General features: G+C 44.6%; 1 protein-coding gene across 1 annotated transcript in view; it reads left to right on the forward strand.

Moving 5' to 3' along the window:
• Positions 1–22,345, forward strand: part of DAW1 (dynein assembly factor with WD repeats 1) — a 55,704-nt gene extending 33,359 nt beyond the window's left edge. Inside the window, exons 7-13 of the mRNA XM_079132636.1 lie at positions 4,882–4,989; positions 7,157–7,263; positions 8,363–8,465; positions 9,221–9,335; positions 17,018–17,094; positions 19,370–19,532; positions 21,939–22,345. Of these exons, the coding sequence (XP_078988762.1) occupies positions 4,882–4,989; positions 7,157–7,263; positions 8,363–8,465; positions 9,221–9,335; positions 17,018–17,094; positions 19,370–19,532; positions 21,939–21,973 (708 nt within the window). The 3' untranslated portion in view covers positions 21,974–22,345. The remainder of the gene's footprint in view (positions 1–4,881; positions 4,990–7,156; positions 7,264–8,362; positions 8,466–9,220; positions 9,336–17,017; positions 17,095–19,369; positions 19,533–21,938) is intronic.
• The last annotated feature ends 332 nt before the right edge of the window (positions 22,346–22,677 follow it).

Here is a 22,677-nt window from a genome sequence, read left to right on the forward strand (position 1 = left end):
TGATGGATGAAATACTCTTTATATATCTGTTAAGTCTTTATCATTGATTGTATTATTTAATTCTATAATTTCTTTGTTCAGTTTTTGTTTGGAGGATCTATCCAGTGGTAAAAGCAGTGTGTTAAAGTCACCCACTATTATTGTGTTTTGGTCTATTTGATCCTTAAAATTGAGAAGGGTTTGTTTGATGGACATAGATGCTCCATTGTTTGGGGTATAAATATTTAAAATTGTCATGTCTTGCTGGTTTATGGTTCCCTGAAGCAGTATGAAATATCCTCCTTTATCCCTTCTGACTAACTTAGGTTTTAAGTCCACTTTATCTTTTATGAGGATGGAGACCCCTACTTTTTTACGGAGACCGTTTGCATGGTATGTTTTTCCCTATTTTTTCACCTTTAGTCCATGGATGTATTTTTCTATGAGATGAGTCTCTTGAAGGCAGCATATTGTTGGGTCTTTCTTTTTAATCCAATCTGTCAATTTAGTCTTTTGATTAATGAGTTTAGGCCATTAACATTCAGGGTTATTATTGTGATATGAGTCATTTTGGCTTAGTTTTGGTTTTTAATTTAACTTGGTTTCTCCTTTGACTGACTTTTCCTTTAGAGTAGTTCCTCCCTTTGCTGACTTGTATTGTTTTTTGCTTCCTTCACATGAAATATTTTTCTGAGAATGTTCTGTAGTGTAGACTTTCTATTTGTAAATTCTTTAAATTTTTGTTTATCATGGAAAGATTTTATTTCATCATCAAATCTGAAAGTTAGTTTTGCTGGGTATATGATTCTTGGTTAATATCCATGTTCTTTCATAGCTTGAAATATATTGTTCCAGTCCCTTCTAGCTTTTAGGGTCTGGGCTGAAAAATCTGCTGATATCTGTATTGGTTTCCCCTTTATGTACACTGATGCTTTTCTCTCACAGCCTTTAAAATCCTACCTTTATTTTGTATGTAAGGTATTTTCATTACAATGTGCCTTGGTTTTTGTGCATTTGGTTTTCTATAAGCCTCTTGTATTTGATTTTCCATTTCATTCTTCAGGTTTGGGAAATTTTCTGATATTATTTCATTGAACAGGTTGTTCATTCCTTTGGTTTGTATCTCTGTGCTTTCCTCAATCCCAATAATTCTTAAATTTGGTCTTTTCATGATGTCCCATAGTTCTTGGAGATTCTGTTCATGATTTCTTACCATCTTCTCAGTTTGGTCAACTTTATTTTCAAGATTAAATATTTTGCCTTCATTGTCTGAGATTCTGTCTTCCATGAGATCTATTCTATTGATGTTTTCTATTGAGTTTTTAATTTGGTTTATTGTTTCTTTCATTTCAAGTATTTCTGTTTATTTATTTTTTTCAGAATCTCTATCTTTCTATTGAAGTGCTGTTTTGCTTCCTACATTTGCTCTTTTAACTGTTTATTGGAGTGATCATGCATTGCCTGCATGTACTCTCTTATCTCATCTTTTTCTTCACAGATCATTTAAATTATGTAGATTCTAAACTCCTGTCATTTCTATTGCCTTGTTGTAATTGGATTCTATCAAAATAGTATCTTGGTTTGTAAGGGACACTTTCTTCCCCTGTTTTTTCATATTGTCTCTGTATCTTCCCCTCTAGCAGTGAAGATCTGAGGTACTGCAGCTTCCCCCCTGCAGGCTTACTGTGACCCTGCAGGTTTCTAAAACCTCTCCCCCTTCTGAGGGGAAGATCAGTATCAGCAGCACCCTATACAAACAATATGCAGCCCCACCCCAGATAGCCCTATAAAGACTTTAACAGTATTGCAACAGATAGGATGAGTTCAGTTACTACCTACAGTATAGCCAATAGGCTTACCATGAGCTCTACAACTTCTAATGGTGGATGAAGAGGATGGGGAGGGGAGGAGGATAAGAAGTTAATGGGATAAGAAGTGAGTAAATAGAGGTAGCTGATCAAGGGAAGAGTGAGAGCAGGATCAAAAGAAATTGGTCTTTAGCATGAGAAAAGGGAGAAAGAGACTCCAAGGGAACAGGTAAATAAAAGGAAAACAGAGAGAGAAAAAAAAGAAATAAAAAAAAAGTTAAAAAAAAATCTGTGGTTCACAGTCATCCACCACGCAAACCTCCCAGTCCTTAGTACCTGGATGTGAGCGTGGTGCCTGTCAAAGGGCCTCCAGTCTCCTGTAGGTGTCTCAGGAAGGGAGCTGCTCTGCCCCAAAATGGTGGCTACACCCTCAGGGACAACTCAGAATGTCAGCACCAGCCTTCAAATGTGCTGGGGAGCCACAGCAGGGGCAGCAAGGTCCAGAAGCAGCTCGGTGCCGACATAATCCTTTTTATGGAGAGCCGCCACGTCTCCACACCGCCTTGGAATTTTGGGAAGATCTTCTTTCATATCGTTCTTAGGCTGACAGTTACAGTTTCTCATAGTTTTCCACTATTAACTCAGTGTGAAACCCTGGCCTCTGACTTGTGTCACCTCCCAGAAACGGATGCAGTATTGTCCCTGGAGATTTTGCAGTTGAGTAGAAGGAGCAGAGGCATCAGGGGAGTAGGTGCAGAGATGTGGAGATGACAGAGTGGCCTGGGGGTGGGGGGGCTGTTGGGCGTCCATACCCTTGGCCGGGGCAGGAGCTCGGGGAAGACTTGGAGAGATGGCAGGAGCATTTAGGCAGGGAGCCACACTGGCCAGTGCCCAGAGGTGTGCGGCTGGCCTTCCCCGTGAGAGCATGCAGCAGGATGCCACTGTGGGCGTGCCACCCCTGCGGGAGCTGAGGTGACGGGTAAGGACCCCCAGGGCTGCCCCTGCCGGGATGAAGAACACCAGGGCCCTAGCACACCAGTAGCCCAGTCGAAGCCAGACCACAAGGCAGGGGCAGTTGAAGTGGGAGCAGCAGGCAGAGACCATCTTGATTTATGGAGGGCCCGTGCCGTGCAGAGACATTTGGCTTTATCTTGGCGGTCATGCTGCACTGCTGAGGCTCTGCAGCTGGGAGGAGGTATCTCAGCGTGGCTCTCCGGGAAGACTGTGTTTGTGGTGGTGGTAAGGAAAGGTGGAGGTAGGTGAGCTCAGACTACAGGCCAGTGGGGACCTTGCTGCTGCCAAATGATAGGCGATGAAGGCTTGTCCTCAGGCAGAGGAGGAGGATGGGAGAGACTGAAGGGAGGGGAGGGAGTACCACCGTGTTGCCTGAGTGAAAAGGGGGATCCTGGCTGATTCCCTGACTGGGGGCATGTGTGATTGGTAGTGCTGTTCACCAGCTCTGTAATAAGGAGGAGGAGGTTTGCATTCACAGGATCTGGGATCTTCGATTGATCCAAGCTGCCTTTGTGATACCCAGACAGGCATCCACTTGGCCATTGGCTCTTTGGGACTGAAACTGGGCAATGAGGTCTGGGGAAGAGCCCTTGTGTCCAGGTAGCAGTAGAAACCACTAAGCCACTGGAAATGCCCAGAGGAAGGGTCATACAGAGAAAAGACTGACGGAATCCTGAAATACAAAAAAGAGAAACCTTTAACCGATACAACCCCTGTCCCAAGAACAACAAATAAAGAGCAAAACAAAACGAGAAGAAAGAGGAGAAAAGTAGAGAGCTCTTAAATCTGTAAAACTATCAAAAACAAAGGAGCCAACACCACAGGCATCAGGGACGTTAGGTGGGATGACTAACCAAGCCCCTAGATTGGACCAGCAGAGCAGTTTCAGGACAGTTGAAGAGTGCGTCCAAGATGAGCACAAAGTGGTGGTGAATTATTTCTCCAAGGAACTCCGTTGTAAAGGGAGAAAGGTGACTTAACTGGGCACCTAGAGTCACAGGAGAATGTGCTGTCAGGTGGGAAAGCACATTGACAGGCTCCTAGGAAGGATCTCGTCACGAGGGAACGAGAGCTGATGGGTGGTCTCCCCTCAGAGTTCAGGGAAGGGGGTTCTACACTGGGCGAAGGGAAGGAAAGTCAGGGCGGAGTGAGGAAGCCCCCAGCCATAGGAGAGATTGCTCAGGGAAGCGGCCAGGGGCCAGGTGGACTGTAAAGGGAAAGTGAGGGTGGGACTGGGGGACGGGTGGGGACAGGAGAAGGTGGGGCCCGAGGCGAGTTCACGGAGTGGGCAGTGGCGCTGAGGCCTGGGGGCAGAGGTCTGAGCAAGCTACACCAGAGATCCACGCCATTCTCAGGCGACTGGGTGAGTGGTGAGGCAGGAAGGGTGGAGACCAGCTGAAACCCTGGCTTGACAGAAGTCAGTGTTCACAGGCCATTGGAGGGTGGGTGCGTTTGAAAGAAGGTAGGAAGGGAGAAGTGGGAGGCTCCTGGCTGGAGCGCTGCTTCCAGTCACCAGGTGAAGAGGGAGGACAGAATGGGGGAGAGACAGGGGTCTCATGGAAGGGGAGGAGTCCATGGAGAGCAGGGAGGGGAAGGTGAGAGGGAACGCCGAAGTTCTGGGAAATGGAGGTCATTGACTGGTGAGTGGGTGGTGGATGCTCTAGAGAAGGTGAGGTCAAGGTGCAGGGTGCAGCCGCGGGAGCAGCAACTGAAGAGGAGCCGGGTACTGGGTGTACTGCCCACACCAAGGCCACCGAGGGCGTGGCCTGGGCAGTGTGAGCCTGTGTCACAGTCCTTCCGTGAGGGGCATCATCACAGGGACTGACAGACAGCTTGGAAGTCGAGGGAGGTGGCTTTGCTTTTGTTCTTGTCCTTCTGGGGTCAGAGAGTGGCAGAAGGGCCTGTGCCTTTCTGAACCTGAGCTGAGGGACTGGGGGCTGCTGCCGGTTCTGCCTGGCACAGTGGGGCCTGCTGTTTTGCTATGGGCTCATGCAGAGCCTTAAGCTGAATCTGCCAAGGTCATTGCAAGACCGCAGAGAAGTCAGTGTGACCCTCCGTCCTTCTCTTCCGTGTAATACAGGTGTGCTTATCGTTCAACCCTCAAAGCACCCTGGTGGCTACTGGAAGCATGGACACGACGGCCAAGCTGTGGAACATCGAGAATGGAGAGGAAGTGTGCACGCTGACCGTACGTCGCTGACGGCCAGGCGCCTGTCTCTGTTCTTGTTTTTCATGTGTCTTTGTTGCGATGGACGCTCTTAGAAGATGCTCTTAGAAGATGCTCTTAGAAGATGCTCTCAGAGTTTAGCTCTCAGACTGTGGTGGGGAGTGTTGCAGTTGGCTTGCCGACTGTTCCAGCAGACTTGGTGATGTCCTGGGAAAGACAGATGAGCTTTTATTTTGATGAACTTTATTCCGAAAAACACAATCCATAGTTTCGAACCCATGGAGTCTCTCTGGCTGGGGCTGGCCCTGTTTGGAAGAGGCAGCCCTGGCGATCTGTGCAGAAGTCCCCTACAGGGCTCATCAAGTTCACCCCCCCCCCCCCATAGAGTCCAGCGACCAGGTTGGGGGACTCAGGGGCAGAAAGGCCAAGGCAGCGCCCACAGAGTGGTGCTGGTGGGCTTGCTCTCCTCACCAGTCACCACCACACACCAGCACCTTCCCAGACCTTCTGCCCTCCCCTACGGCCCACCCTGACCCTCGCGACCACAATAAAATGGGCAGATTTATGCCGGGATCGGTGGGAACAGCTAGATGGAAAATCCAACTTTCTTATCCTTTCAAAACTATAAATTAATTTAAAAAGCACTAGTCTTTCCCTAAGAAAGTTAATAGATGGACTGAGACAAGAGAAAAGAAGTCACCGTTTAAGAGCAAAGCCAAGGGCTTTTCTCCCTCAGCCCTGAGCGCCTGCGTCGCCCACCTGTGCGCTTTCTGATCTGGGACACCCTGTTTCAAGGGCCCCTGCTTCCTCTTCTTTCAGGACAATGTGGCTGGAACAGCCCTGTGAACACCAGCAGCTCGACGGAAGTGACCCCTTCTCCCGTCGCTGCCCAGGGCATGTGGCAGGGCCAGTCCTGTGCTCACGCCTGCCCGCTGCCCAGAGGGCACGCTTGTGTGCGCAGAATTCGGACATGAAGCCACACTTCCCTTTTGTCATTTGAAATCAACCAGAAAATCAGTTTGAAAAGGAACTTTTGCAATTCTTTGTTATTTGAAAATGTAATTGCGTTAATTTACTGAAATAGTTAGGACAGCTGGGCGTGCTCCCAGCAGGGGCCTCTCATCAGAGGTGCAGGGTCGGCTCCAGGGAGGGGCTTCTTCCCACCGCCTCCTGTGCTGGAGTCCCCGTGGGCCAGGCAGCCGTTCCATCACTGTGACCACAATGCCTGACAAGAACGACTTAGAGGGGAAAAGGTTCGTTCTGGCTCGGTGTGTAGGGCTCAGTCCGTGGCCGGCCAGCTCCACGGCAGAAACATCAAGGTCTGGGGCATGGCGGAGGAGGCTGCTCAGCTCGCGGCCGCTGGGAAGCAGAGGGAGAAGAAGGGGACAGGGACAGAGAGAGTCTCCGGGGCCACACTGCACCCCTGGTGACTGACTTACTCCAGCCATACCCCTCTGGCCTGTACTTACCTACCAATCCATTCAAATGGATTAATCCGCTGACGAGGTTACCGCCCTCCCGACCAGTGGTTTTCCTGAAAGCCCCACCTCTGGAGCTGGCCACACAGGCCGTGCCTCCAACACAAGAGCATTTTGGGGGAACATTCGGGATCCAAACCATAACACATTAGCAGGACACAGTGACCAGGGTAAAACCAGGCCAAAGGCCAGGTGCTTATTAGTCTATTTCTTGTAAATTCTTAAGACTTTATTTCTTTAAGGTTCAATTTATTTTATGCTCTGTTTTCATTTGCCCATAATCTGTTGTTAGATTAGATCAGACGCTGTTCCTCTTGGCATTTCCAAGATAATGTGAAAGGCGCTCTCTAATTCCACCCCACACCTCCCTCCCTCCTTTCCTTTCTTCCTCCCTTCCTTCCTCCCTCCCTCCCTCCCTCCCTCCCTTCCTTCCACACTTTTGTTGAATTAACACGTAAGACAGTGATTTTTAACAGTCTCACGGAACTCTATAACTGCATGGGAACCAGCTTTTAGGGCATTTCTGTCTTCCCGGAAGGAGACCTGTATACACTGTAGCCACTGCAGCTGGTCAGCCCTGCCAGCCACTGGCGTCCTTCCTCTCTCCGTGGCTCTGCCTTCTCTGGCACTTCTTTTTAGCGTATGATGTTGTGCATTTGTGGCATTGTCTTAGCCACAGATATGCATGACAATATCTGGTGTTTTTCTAGGGGCACTTGGCAGAAATCATTTCCTTGGCATTCGACACGTCTGGAAACAGAATCATCACTGGGTCCTTTGACCACACAGTTGCAGTGTGGGATGCTTCTACTGGGAGGTACTTCTTGGGGAGTGAACTTGATCAAGTTGCGTTTTTATGCATATAAGAACAGGCCATAATGAAACCCACTGTTCTGCATAAATAATACATGCCAATAAGAAAAAAATAATTTTTTAATCTGGGCCAGGGGGTTAAGGCAGCCTTATATTTTTTATTGATTTTATCTTTGTACTGAATAACCATGCTTTGGATTCTACACGTTAAAAGCATAAATGAATTTATTATCTAATGATATTCCTTATCCACAAAATAAGTGCTTTCTCAGAGTTCTGAGCAAATAATGTCAAACAGCTGCAGAAAAAGAGAATGCTAGCAATAGCCTGGTACATAGCTACTGTTTATCCCATGTACTGTATAATCAAATTTCAATGACTTGTTTTTATGGTAGGTATGAATATCATGAATAAAGAAAACTTATAGTCAATTTCCCAAATTTAATTTAGTCCAAGAACTTCAATTTTTTTCCTAGTTGCTAAGAAGTTAACTCAATCAGCGTATTTGTGTTGGAACACTCCATGGTTGGACTGGCCTGCATTTTGATAGAGGGGCTCATTGTCAGAGGTACTGCCCATGATGTGCTCAAGGAGAAATGAGAGGAGAGCAGCCTGTCTGCCTTTTGATGAGCAGTTTCTGAACAAGCAGGGGTCTGCTTATTGGTGTAAGGACACGTCTAGAGTTTCACCTGCCTTCACTAGTTGTTACCTGTTCCTTTCTGAAATGTTGTCTTATATTTTTTAAAAATATGTTCTAACTGTACAGATTTATAGGGTACAGTGTGACATTTCGGTGCACGTATACAGTGTATTCTGATCACAGTATATTCTGATTCAATCAGTAAAGTGAAATGAACTGCAGGACATTTATATTAAGTGAAATAACAGACACAGTAATGTTATCTTTGATGGTTAAATTTTAAATACATTTTTGTTGACATGTAATTAATAGCATCCTTTTGAACTATAGTAGAACAATTTTGCTCTGTCTTAAATGATGTTATTGTGGAAAAACTGAAATTTAGCTGGTTTCACACAGATGAGGTTGGCTTCATTATCTGTGTGCACATCTTTTAGCAGATTTGGTGTTTTCCCGTTGGCAGGAAGGTGTTCACCCTCATCGGCCACTGTGCTGAGATAAGCAGTGCCCTATTCAGCTGGGATTGCTCACTGGTACTGACCGGCTCCATGGACAAGACCTGCATGGTGAGCTCGAGATGCTGTGTATTCTGTCTGTATGCCAAGTTAGATATTCATCGTAGCAACATAGTTCAGAGGCGACATAAAATTAAGATTTATTTCATGAATAGTAATTGGTAAGCATTTATTTCAAGTTTCAGATTTCCCAAACTAGAAGGAATTATGAGGTGGTAAGACAATTTTGGTTGCTTCTAATGTTTTAAAGATCTGTCAGAAGGCAGATTATTTTTTTCTCACGTCCTGCTGTTCATTTATTACACTTTGATCAGCTTGGCCTTCTAGGAACCTCAGTTAAGTATATCCCTGCCTCTTAAGTTTCTGCCAACTTAAAAACATGGTTGCTGATGGCTTATCCTTTGGAATTACCATTTGATTACCAAATGTGTTATAATCTTATCATGTACTTTTCATTTTCTGGTATTGTAGTTTGGGTCAAGCCCCTTTGCTTCTGATGTCCTTCCTGTAAAAGAAGGAGCCTTCCACTCCTGTCTCTAAAGTATACACTTGAAGAATTTTTCTCTTTTCCTAATTTGTGGCAGATTCTAAATGCCTGACTTTGGTCCTCTCTCTGACCAAAGTGTGTCTTGACAGATGGTTGGCCATGGACTCTGGTCATGAAGCAAGGTAAAATCAATTGAACAAGTGAGAATTATACACAAAATAACTGATTTGGCTCAGTTATTTAACCACCCATAGCATGTCATGAAGACCCTTGCCATCATCACACTTTATATGAGAAATTATTATTTTTTTAATTGCAGTTGTGGGATGCCACCAATGGAAAATGTGTGGCAACCTTAACAGGCCACGATGATGAGATTCTAGACAGCTGCTTTGATTACACTGGAAAGCTTATTGCAACCGCCTCAGCGGATGGTGCGTAATCTGTTATATGTTTAATCTATGGAGGAATTTTCGCTTTGCATATATACATGCATGATTGTGCACCACGGATCATCCACCTGAGGATTGGCTATGATAAAACTATGTATGCCTTATGTCCACAATGACCGTGTGTGTCACCAGTGTGTCCATGTCATATTCTGGATAACACATAGACATGTAAGTCTGCGTCATCTCCATAATAAGTACACTTGATGCTGTATTCTGGATCCCCTCCGTGGTGACCGTACACGATGCTGCATGGAGTTGCCTCATCCACGTGACCACCATGGATGGTATTGTAACAAGTCTTCCCTGTCTCTTTATAACTACGTGTTCTCCTCCACTCCGTTGGACACATCTTTGTGATAAAGACATGTGATGCTATTCCATACTTGTCTTTTGGTTACCACTCACTAATTCTATACCATGTATGTGCCATCTTACTGATAACCATGGATATGTTGTTATACCAGGTGTACCTCAATTTCATGAAGGCCACAAGGAATATTACACTATATCATCTCCCTGTTGACCGCATGTGACATTACATTGTGTGATCGTGTATTGTTGTACACTGTATTTGTATCATTCCCTTGAAAGTCATGTCATGCTACCTTATGTGTATTAGTCAGATTTTCATCACTGTGACCCAAATGCTTGACATAAACAATTTAAGGAGGAAGGCTTTATTTTGGCTCACAGTTTCAGTGCATGGTCAGCTGGCTCCATTGCTTTGGGCCTGAGGTGAGGCAGAACATCATGGTGGAAGGGTGTGATGGAGGGAAGCTGTTCTGTTCATGAAAACATGATAACCAGGAAGGAGAGAGAGAGTGAGAGCAAGGATGGAATACACCAGGGACAAGCAGTACCCTTCCAGGGAGATCCCATGATCTGCTTCCTCCATGTAGACCCCGCCTAAAGTCTCCACTGCTCTCCCATAATGCCACCAGATGGTTATCCATCCATGGATTAAACCACTGCTGAGGTCAAAGCCCTTGGTATCTAATCATTTCTGATCATTGCTTCATTGGGGAACAAGCCTTCAACACATGAGTCTTTGGAGACACTTTACATCTAAATCACAACTCTATGTCTTCATCTCTTTTAAAGCTGTGTGTGATGCTAGGTTATGTCCATATCATTGATGACTACAATGTCTATGCTATTTATTTGATGACAATACATCATACTTTACTATGTCTATGCCATCTCCTGATCATCAAGTCAGGTACTACCTTCTGTATGATCATCATTTGCCCGATGACCACATAGACACACCACTGCCTACATCATCTTGTTGGTGGCTGTGCCACCTGTGATAACTCACTACACATGCATCATCACCTCAAAAAACACATATGATGTTACCCTGTGTCTCCATCATCTCACTGAGAGCCACATGCAATTTATAATCTTTCCAAAGACCACAGATGGTGCTGCACCATGACTTTATTATCTACTTGATGACCGTATATGGATTTACACCAAGTTTGTGTTATCCCTTTGATGACCACATATAATTCTCTGTCTGTATACCCGACTGTACTGTTTTAATTTACACTTCCCCTTATAATCACATGTGGTACTATACCACATATTTATCCTGCTCTTTATAACCACGTATGATTCTATACCATGTGAGTCTATCCCTGGAAACCTGTGTATGATGCTTCAATATTTCTACTGATAATCTTGCATGATGATAAATTATTTCTATCATTGGCCTCAACTTATGATGCTATTTAGTATTGCATCATTTCTCAGATAACCATGTATGATGCTTATATTAGGGGTATCTGGAAAACATATTTCAGAGTCCAGAGACCTGGGAACCAGGGACTCTGATAACCAAGTCAGAGAAGAGGTAGGCCCCAGTTTGAGAAGGGAGAATGAATTCACCTTTCCTTTGCCTTTTTGTTCTGCTGGGGCCCTAGGTTGGTGACACCCACCCACCGTGGTGAGGGTGGGTCTTTACTCAGTAATGCCCTCACATACACACTTCAAAATAATGCTTTATCCACTAGCTGGGTACCCCAGTCCAGGCAAGTTGACCAGAGTTCAGCATAACACTACTACTGCATGGTCTCTGCCACATCGTAGCAGCTGCATATGGCACTACACAGCACATCCTCTCCTCGACAGCCAGTTAAAGTGCTGCGCTGTTGTGCACCGTCCGAACAAACGTGTGACGCTGTGCCGTCTGCACGGCGTCTTCACAGCGGGGTGTTGAAGCCGCACTGCATCTCTGTGGTTTCTCGATTGTCATTTGTCATACAACATCAGCATCGTCACCGTGGTGACTGCAGATGAAGCTCCATCACGTCTGTGCCTCTTCCTTGCGTGCCACCACACCAAGCGTGCACCCGCTTTCTGACGACCATGCTGATGCAGTGTGCCTGCCTCGTCTCAGTCTGTGATTCCCCCCTGATATGTCTGTGGACTTATCTGAAGAGCGTGCATCATCTCTTTGGACCCATGTATTGTGCTATGCCATGCCTCTCTTTTAGCCCCGTGAGACTCTATACGAGGTCTGTGTCGACCCCTTGATAACTGCACTTGATGCCACCACATAGGTTACCTTGTGATCGCTGTATGTGGCATCTCTATGTATCTATATATCTCTGTATTCATAGATCAACACACACACACATGTATACACTACATTAAAGTCTGCTTTGCTTCACTTCTGGCAGCTATAACAATGCTATATAACATCCACATGATTTTCCTGATATTCAAAGAAAATTAGAAATCAGTATGTATCTTCCCCTTGGAGGTCTTTATGATATCACATTGTTTTGGTGGCATCTCTAAAGCCCATGTCTGCATCTGCCTCACTTATCTGATAAACTTGAGTGGTGCCCTACTGTGTCCTCACCATCTTGACTATCTTGTGGGACCCTGGAATCTGTCTTCTCGTCTTGGTGCTGTTCTGAGCATTAGCCAGCATTCTGGGCCATTGCCAGGATCATGGTGTAGATGCCACAGTATGTTTGTCTCATAAGCTTGGTAGCAGTGGATGCCTTTGTGATGTCATGATACTCTCAGGTACTGCTCTATTATAGGCTGTCTTCTTTGACGATGACATATGATGCTATCCTGTGTTTGGTTATCACCTTATATATCATGTATGATGCTATCATGCTCTTCTTTTTGGTAACCGTAACAGGTGCTATTTTATGGGTCAATTCTTTTTTTTTTTTTCAGATACAGTTATTTTATTCTTTTTCTTAAAATGACCCTTGGGTCTCTCTATTCTATAAGAAAACATCACAATTTCTTGGCTCTTTCAATCTGTCTGGCTTCATCCTTAGCATATATCTTCTGTTTAAACTCCTTTACTTCTTTGTAGTCTTGAAACACTTCATGTTGTTTTTCTTGTTCATACATTTTAGTTATGCTTTTTATTCTGTCTAATATATCTTTCTCTTTCTTCTTCACCCAATACAATCTCATTCAGCCTGTAAGGTTATTTCAATATTTGTTTGCTTTGGGAGCTTTACTTGCTTTGAAGAGTTGCCATCAAATAATTGTTCTGAATTTTTTGGCCATTGTCTATTTCATCTAATTGATTGTGAGTTGCTTGAGGGTTGAAATTGTCTTACTCAATTTTTACATCTTTGGCATGACAAGCATGATGCCTGGCAAATAGTTTTTGTTGTTTTTTAAAATTATTGGAACATAAAATGAAACTGGTTAGTGTTTCTGGTTTTAAATTATGCACTTAGTTCTGTTGGCATTTGGTTCAAGTTCAGTGTTTCTTAGTACTGACTGCCCACTGGAATCGCAGGAGAGCTTTGATAAAGCACCAATACTGAATCTATGGGTGTTGACAGGTCTTTTTTTATGATTTTTAAAAATTTTTATAGAGTGCATTTTGATTTATTGTACACAAATGGGGTGCGACTTTCCTTTCTATGATTGTGCACAACGTAGATTCACACCATTCATGTAATCATACATATACATAGGGTAATGATGCCTGTCTCATTCCACTATCTTTCATACCCCACCCAGTCCCCACCTCATTTCCCTCTGCATAATCTAAAGTTCCTCCATTCTTCTCTCAACCCCTACCTCTCTGCCCCCATTATGTATAATCATCCACTTATCAGGGAAAACATTTGGCCTTTGTTTTTTTGGGATTGGCTTATTTTACTTAGCATGATATTCTCCAATTCCATCCATTTACCTGCAAATGCCATAATTTTATTCTTCTTTATGACTGAATAATATTCCATTGAGCATATATACCAGAGTTTCTTTATCTGTTCATCTGTTGAAGGGCGTCTCGGTTCCACAATCTAGCTATTGTGAATTGAGCTTCTATAAACATTGATGTGGCTGCGTTACTGTAATATGCTTATTTTAGGCCCTTTGAGTATAAACTGAGGAGTGGGATAACTGGGTCAGAAGGTGGGTCCATTCCAAGTTTACTGAGGAATCTCCATACTGCTTTCCAGAGTGGTTACACCAATTTGCAACTCCACCAGCAATGTATGAGTGTGTCTTTTTCCCCACATCCATGCCAACACTTATTATTGCTTGTATTCTTGATAATAGCCATTCTAGTTGGAGTTAGATGAAATCTTAGAGTTGTTTTAATTTGCATTCTCTAATTACTAGAGATGTTGAACGCTTGTTCATAATTTTTTAATAATTGTATATTTTCTTCTGTAAAGTGTCTGTCCAGTTCCTTGGCCCATTTATTGATTGGGTTCTTTGTATTTTTGGTGTAAAGTTTTATAAGTTCTTTATAAATTTTGGAGATTAGTGCTCTACTGAAGTGTGTATGGAAAAGATTTTCTCCCACTCTGTAGACTTGCTTTTCACATTATTGATTGTATCTTTTGCTGAGAAAAGCTTTTTAGTTTCAATCCATCCCATTTATCTATTCTTACTTTGATTTCTTGAGCTTTGGGAGTCTTGTTAAGGAAGTCTTGTCCTAAGCCTATATGATAAAGATTTGGGTCTGTTTTTTCTTCTGTTTGGTGCAGGGTCTCTGGTCTAATTTCTAGGTCCTTGATCTATTTTGAGTTGAGTTTTGTGCAGGGTGAGAGATAGAGGTTTAATTTCATTTTACTGCATATGGATTTCCAGTTTTCCCAGCACCATTTTTTGAGCAGGCTACTTTTTCTCCATTTTATGTTTTTGGCTGCTTTGTGTTGTATGAGGTAACTGTATTTATGTGGGTTTGTCTCTTTGTCTTCTATTTTGTACCATTGGTTTGCCTGTTTATTTTGATGCTGATATCATGCAGTTTTTTTTACTATTGCTCTGTAGGATAGTTGTGATACCACCTGCTTCACTCTTTCTGTCCAGGATTGTTTTGGCTATTCAAAGTCTCCTGTTCTTCCAAGTGAATTTTATGATTGCTTTCTCTATTTCTATGAGGAATGTCATTGGAATTTTAATTGGAATTGCATTGAATCTGTATAGTGCCTTTGGTAGTATGGCCATTTTGACAATATTAATTCTGCTTATCCAAGAACATGGGAGATCTTTCCATATTTTAAGGTTTTCTTTAGCATTCTGTAGTTTTCATTGTAGAGGTCTTTCACGTATTTTATTTACTTTTTTTTTTTTTTTGAGGCTATTGTGAATGGAGTGGTTTTCCTAATTTCTCTTTCAGAGGATTTATCATTTATGATTAGAATCACATTAGATTTATGTGTGTGGATTTTATATCCTGCTACTTTGCTGAATTCACTGATTTAGTTCTAGAAGTTTTCTAGTGGAGTGTTTTGGATCCTCTAAATATAGAATCATGTTGTTGGCAAATAGTGATAGCTTGAGTTCTTCTTTTCCTATTCGTATCCCTTTACTTTCTTTAGTCGGTCTAATTGCTCTGGCTAGTATTTCAAGGACAATGTTGAATAGAAGTGTGAAAAAGGTCATCCTTGCCTTGTTGCAGTCTTTAGAGAGTATGGGTCAATTCTTGATGATTATGTTTGATGCTGAAGATGTCTACACCATCCTCTTCAACACTATGTGGGATGCAATACCATGGCTGTGTCTTTTCCTTGATAATCCTGTGTGATGCTAAATGGTTTCGTTATATTCTTTACATAATCTCTGAATATCAACAATATCTGAACAATAGCCTTAATAACTGTATGATGTTATATGTAGAATTATCGCTTTGATGACAGACATCTTCTTATTACTGCCTGTGATGCTATGTAGCTGCATCTTTTCCTTGATACCTATGTCTGATGCTACCCTATGTGGGCTTCATCTCTGTAACCACTGCCTGCAATGTTGTTGCAACTTTGCTTGATTTCATCGACTGGTCATATGGAATACTTCATCTCCCTGCACAGAGTGTTGGGGCATTGTGGAGAGGAGACGCAGTGGCAGCTCTCCGAGCTGAGAGATGGCTGGGATGAAGCACGACTTCCGTGCTTCCAGCTGTTTTCTCTGACATCTCTTTCCCCATCAGTCATCCTGTTCTTCCCTTGTTCAGTACTTCAAAAAATATCCCCCTTCCCGCTTTGGAGATTTTTGTAAACCTTTTCTTATCCTGTGCTTCCTAAGAAGTCTCGGTGTTTATCTAATCATTTTTATCTGTCTCTGGCCTCTCTGCTAATTCCCCTCTTAAAAGCTGGTTCTCACTCAACAGAGGTAATTACCTGTACAGCTACCTCTGTTTCTTTATGTACATCCCCTTTTTCTTCCTCCTCTTAATCTTGTGTCTAATTTTATCATCCTTATTCTATTCCTCTTTTTTAGCTAGAAAGTTTAGAGCCATATTATTCATGTGTCTTTGAAGTTTGAAAATGCTTTTGTAAAATTTATAAAGCATTGGTCTAGGCAGATACTCCCTTCTGTTGTTAGCAAGTTGGCTCTTTTTCTTTTAGGATTTCAAAACATTCGTGTAGCAATTTTATGTTTCCCATCATATAAATTCTAAAGTAGCAATTTTTATCATTTTGTCTGCTTCCTTTGACGTTAGCATTGTTGGAAAGGTAAATAAAGATATTTATCAAGGCATCTTATTTTTCTCTGAATGCACAGTAAGTAACTAAAGTTCTCTGCCCTTCTGTATTTTACCTTTATGTAACGCTGAAAGCATCTGGCCAGGTTCAGTATAACTTCTTCTGAGAACAACTTCACTATCCATGTCTTCTCTTTCTATGCTTAGATAACGCTCCCATTCCCTCATGCTGAGGAAATTTACATGCCACTTTGATCAATCCGTCCATCCATCTCACATCCTTTATTCAGTCTCTGTGATGTGGTGACACCTCCTAGCACCGAGGGCACAGCGGAGACCAAACGTCCCCCAGCCCTTTCTGTGCCAAGGCCCCGAAGCCCCTTCTCTGCTCACTGAGTACAGGGAGGCCTGTGCACTCTCCAAGTGAGACTCGGACCTTTCGATTTCCCTTTTTTGCCCTTTAAAAGATTTTTCCTTCTGCATTCCTGTCCCTCACTGCTGCTTCTGCCATGGACCTGTGATCTCTTCAGTCAGGTCAGGGACAGGGAAGGACTCCTTTCACCCTGCTCTGCGTGCGACCAGCTTGCACCCAGAGGATAAGTGGCTGTCTCTGCTACAGGCCAGAACCCAGCACGGAGCTTATAAGTCACAGGGTGGATACTTGGGTAATTTAAGGTCTTCGGTCCAAAGTTTGCATTTCAGGTGAATTGATGTATGTCCCACCCCTCTCCTAAAGGAACAGCCAGAGTTTACAGCGCAGCCACAAGGAAATGCATCACCAAATTGGAAGGCCATGAGGGCGAAATTTCCAAGGTGTGTTACTTCATTTGTTTACTTTCAAAACATGAACAGCATGTTTTATAAATATAAGGGTAATCCTTTGATTTCTAATATCTAATTATTCACCTCTTAAAATGCCTAATACACGTATTAGTATGAAATAAATGGGTAAGAAAGGTTCCTGACATCCAGTGGGTCAATCCAGAGAGAACACAGTTAAAATGAACAGGACCATCCGTTACCTAGTCTCCGTGAAGTCCAACGTGGTGTCAGGTATGGCTGCTCGAGCTAATTGAGATCCATTAGAGAAGGGGCACTCACTTGATTTACCTGCATTTGACCATTATTTAAGATGCATATCCATTTGAATCAACTGATACAACCTCTTGCAAAATGTGCACCACTCAAAAAATAAAATCCCATTTGCCTGTCATCTTTTCTGAATATGCTCATTACCAGAAGTGGGCTTCCCTTCTGAGCTCTGGACACCAAGGAGTTAAAAATGAATTAGACCAGACAGACTTTATCCGTACATTATTGCCTTTGTAGGAATTTAAGAATTGAATGAATTTTCCTTTTGAAATATTTGCTACCACTTTTTATTCTATTGAGGGTGGAAACCACCCAGTGCTGACACATAAAACCCAGTGTCTCCAAAACTTTAAAAAGACTGTGTCTGTTGGGACAGAGGTGCCAGAGTTTGTTTCATTATATCATTTTTTCTTATAATCAGTTACCAAAAGATGTTATTTTTAAGTATCCTTCCCTCAAACTCAGCAAAGTAAATTATTTATGAAACATTTAAAAAAATACAAAATAACATTCTCTTCAACCATTAGCAAAAGAGTCAATGAACTGAAAATATTTAATACAGCATTTTAAGGGGATTATGAAGAGTATTTTCTGGTTCTAGTAAACATATGTCATGCAAAAACCATGCTGTGCACGAAGTATCAAGTGTTGTGTGAATAAGATGCAACTGAGGAAGTATTTCCTGAAAATAGTTAACACTTCAAGTACAAGATCATCCACTCTGAGATTCCAGAGCTGTATCTCGGGATCTTGTATAAACCTTCCCATAAGCTTCTTCATGGAGCAGAGCCACACGGCCGTGCTCTCAGGCTAACCTGTGTCCTGGAACACTGTAGAGCAGACAGGGACTTGGCTCTCACCTCCCAGCTCAGCCCAAATCCTGGGTCTTGTGCCCGAGGCCATATCTGCTCCTTACTCAGACAGGATCAGCAAGATGGTTTCAGGCTTTGGCAGGTTCTGTTCCAGACCCCAGAGCTGACCCTGCTCCTGCCTCTGCACCTGCTGCTGGTGGCTGTTGTCCTTTGACTGGTCAGTGTTGGTCTCCTTGGCAACACAGTCTACACCCTCTTCCTGGGCTGGGAGACGTAGGGGTGGCAGGGACGGTGGGGCATGGCAGGCAGGATGAGCAGGGAGCCCTGGCCTGTTCCTGAGCGTCTGGCATTTCCCCGCAGCAAGGGCACATCTGTTTTCGTGGATGTGTAAATATAAAGGATTCTCAGACTCAGCACTGTGAATATCATGCAGGTTAAGTGAATGTGTCACTTATGGAGTGGCCCTCAGGTAGTGACGTTTCTGTGGGAGCCAAAGCTAAGGCCTTCACCCACCTGTGCAGTCATCCGCCCTTTCTGAGGGCTTCTGCTGTGCTGGGCATTGTGCAGGCACTGGTGACAGTGACCAGAGACAGGGCCTTGCCCTCCTCATGCCTGCAGTCCTGGTTAGAGAGGCGTGTGAGCGTGCCAGCCAAAGAACTAGGGACCAGCAGCTCCTCTGACAGTGCCCAGCAGTGGGAGGCACTTAAACACTAGGGAAAGTGCTGGAATCTGGGCAGGAATAGAGGAGGAAGCCCTTTCTTGAGGACCTGGACACCACTTCCCTTAGGGCACAGACTGGACGGGGGATTATTATGCTTTTGATGACAGAAAATTGTGTTGCAGAGGTGACGTGGACTTGCATGCATTTCCTTTCCCAGCAGGGCCCTGCCTCTTTGTTTGCGTGGGGAGGGGTCACAAGGCTCTGGGAAGAATCCGGGTGGCAATACTCTAATTATTAGGGTGTTTTTGTCCTTAGCCTTAGAATTGTGAGGATGCAGGCAGTTGAACTTCAGGTTTCATGTTCCATGTTTTCTCCTGTCACAAAGACACTGTTTTGTTTAAGGATAAATACCGGGCTGGTGAGGTGACAGGGGTGTAGGCACGCCCCCCTTTTGCTGGTGAAGACCTCTTGGGAACTGTTACACAGACCTGCGATCTTTTTCCTTTTTTCTTTCTCTTTGCAGATTTCCTTCAACCCGCAAGGGAACCGTCTCCTGACTGGCAGCTCTGACAAAACAGCTCGAATCTGGGACGCGCAGACCGGCCAGTGCCTGCAGGTCCTCGAGGGACACACTGATGAAATCTTCTCATGTGCCTTCAACTATAAAGGCAACATCGTCATCACAGGTGTGGGAGCAGCAGCCACAGACCCGGTCCTCCTTCTGAAGGGTCTGTTAACGTTCTCCCGCTGAACGCTGCAGGGAGTGCACCTCTGACTCCCGCCCTCTCCCCGGTCCCAGCTCACCTCCGCATGTCATCAGTTCCTGTTGTCTAATCTTAGTTGTATCAGGACGCACAGGCATGAGCTGTGCCACCAACTCCAAGGCTTTCTGAATTGCTCTAGACAAGGAAGCAGGTTGGGAGTCTGTGGTCTGTGACCACATTTCCCGGTTGTCCCTGGGTGCAGTGGCTGATACCCAATTGGTGTCATTGAGCCTTAGTCACCCAAACAAGCCAAGCCCAGAGTCCACAGTGGATTCAAAGCCCACCAGAGATTATTTTTTTTTTACCTAAATAGTGTTGTCTGCAGGTATCCCCTGCTAAAATGCTGGAAAAGAGCATACACTGAGCATGTCCCTAACCAATCATTGGCCATTTATTGTGAATTCGCCATATCGGGAGCATTTTATAAGAGCTAGATTTGAATAGATTGATTCTGATTTTGGAAAGGAAAGTCACATGACAAGGCCAAGCCGATGATGTCAAGGTGGGGGGCACTTAGTGTGGTGCCTCTAAGCGAGGCCTTGGCAGGGAGTGGGGTGGGGATGCCCCAAAGGGACCAGCCCTGATCTGCCCGGTTCTCAGTGATTTTCATTCTGTCAGGTAAACGTCTAAGTGGCCAAACTCATCTAAGAAGTCAAATGGCCCACAGTCAAACTTGGCTTTACACATGAGTGGATATAGACGACCTTTTAGTCATGTGATTTCAGGGGTGCTGAGAATGGCGTCTCCTTGCCCTTCAAAATACATTCCATCTCCACCTAACTCTGGATGAGTTCTGAAACCACAGGTTGCTTTCTGAGGGCTTATGATTTTCCAGTTGTTGCAGTCAGCCTTTTCACTGTTGTGACCAAAGGCCTGACAAGAACAGTTAGAGGAGGAAAAGTTTATTTTGGGCCTCACAGTTTCAGAGGTCTCAGTCCAGACAGCCAGCTCCATTCCTCGGGGCACAAGGTGAGCAGAGCATGGTGGGAATGTGTGGTGACGGAAAGAGCTTGGAACATGGCACCAGGAAGCAGAGAGAGAGAGAGAGAGAGAGAGAGAGAGAGAGAGAGAGAGAGAGAGAGAGAGAAGGGGAGGGAGAGAGAGAGGGAGGGAACTCTGCTCAACAAAGACAAACTGTACACCGCAAAGCCATGCCCCTAGGGAGCCCCCCTCCAGCCACACCCTTCCTGCCTGCAGTCAGCACTCAGTTCTTCTCTGTCTGGGGCTGAATTCACTGATTAGGTCAAGGTTCTCTAACCCACTCATTCCACCTCAAGACCTTCTTGATCGTCTCAGGCAAGAGCTTCCTGCTGGCCTGTGGAAGCCATGACACCCGTGCTAAGGAAACGTGGATCTTCCTAACACACTACCCAGCTGGCCACATGCTGTCTTGTGAACCCAGTGCCAGATCCCTTCCCACAGGGGAAGGTCCCGGGAGGCGGCAGGATGCCCCAAGGAGCCCCTTTCCTGAGGAGGAGGGTGGCTGGCAGGCTGGCAGGGACCCAGCCCCCGAGTCCGGAGTTTCAGGAGAGGCTGGCTCAGTCAGTTCCACAGAAGACCCTGGAGACGGTGAAAAAGAATATTAGTTGTCTGTGCCTTGCTTAAGTGCGGGCACCGAAATCCCTGAGCTCTTTAAAGGTACCATTGTATTTTTTATTGTATCCCAAGTGTCAAGTGCTAAACACTGGCCCCTGGATGACAGGTTTGTTAGACTGGGGTGGCGCCTCTGTGTTGCCACCAGCAGAACAGCCTCTGGATTGAATTGGTCTGACCTATTTTCTGGGTGGACCCTCCTGTGATTAACTGCATGTGCTTTTCAGTGGGCTGCCTGAGGTTGGCGTAGATGTATATATTGGCAGAAAAGTGGCCAGTGTGTTCTTCCATCTTCAAACCCCTGGGGTCTCCTGTGGGCTGCGCGGTCTCCCCGGGCTTCTCCAGTTCCCGCGACCCTCACCCTTCCCACAGTGATGGCTTGTGCCTGGTCCCTGGGGAAGAGAGAACCCTGGCACTCCTGCTGATGAGGAAGCCTGCTGACGTTGTGACAGGCTCCCCAGCTTGTCACCCACCTGGAGCTACTCAGGTCGACGGCAGCTGTGAACCTGGCTGTGGCAGGACCAGGATGTGTGACTGGTCTCACGGGGAAAAACACAAGAAAAACCTCTATTTCAGAAATGCCTGGGCTGCTTGGAGTCTCTGCAGCTAGATGCTGAGCTTCTAGCACAGGTAGCATATTGCTAAGTAGCAGTGACCCAGAAAATGTCAAGTTGGTAAAAAGAGTGAAGCGAATGAGAAAGAAAAAATTTTGTTTTGTGGATTTTGCTTTCTCAGGTAGCAAGGACAATACCTGCCGGATATGGCGTTGAATGGAGAGGTCTGCAGGTGAGCAGACCTACCAGCAGCTGTGGTCGAGATCTGGCTGGGCCTTCCCGAGGAAGAGCAAGCGCTTTTGATATTTCAAGTACTTTCCCTTCATCTGCAAGTCCGCTCTTCACGCACTCTGTCCTCATCTTTGCATATATAACCATTAAAACTGATGGCATCTTGTCATTTCTTGATGTTATTTGGTGGGAATGGCAGGAGCAGCTTAGGGTTTGGTGCTTATAGTGATTTCAGTTGCAATTTATTTTTCAATAGCATCATGATGCTGATAAAGGAAACCAGACTGGTTTGCAATGTATTGCCTGGATTCCACCTTGAAGGCCATTGTTATAATTTCTGCTGAATAAAGTTTTTGGAGAAAATTCCTTATGAATTGCATATCTATTATATGTTTTAAGGGTGATCTGAGGATAATCAAAATAGTTCTTATTTAATAGCAGAGACATTCTCAATTGATGAGGGCTGAAAAATGTAGGTGGGTTTCTCTCTAAGGAATGTTAAACAGAATAGTTGCAGAATTGAATTAAAAAACCTGCTAGGACAACAACTGAACTGCACTGACCCCCTACCTGCTACCAAGGCTGCCGATGACTGCAGCATCAGTCCTCAGTGCTGATGCCCTGCCTCTGACCCTTGCCACTACTGCCCACACGACTGCCCAGAGGTACGCTCCCAGGGAGCCTCCTGG

Source organism: Sciurus vulgaris (assembly GCF_902686455.1).
Source record: "Sciurus vulgaris genome assembly, chromosome: 3".
Lineage (NCBI taxonomy): Eukaryota > Metazoa > Chordata > Mammalia > Rodentia > Sciuridae > Sciurus > Sciurus vulgaris.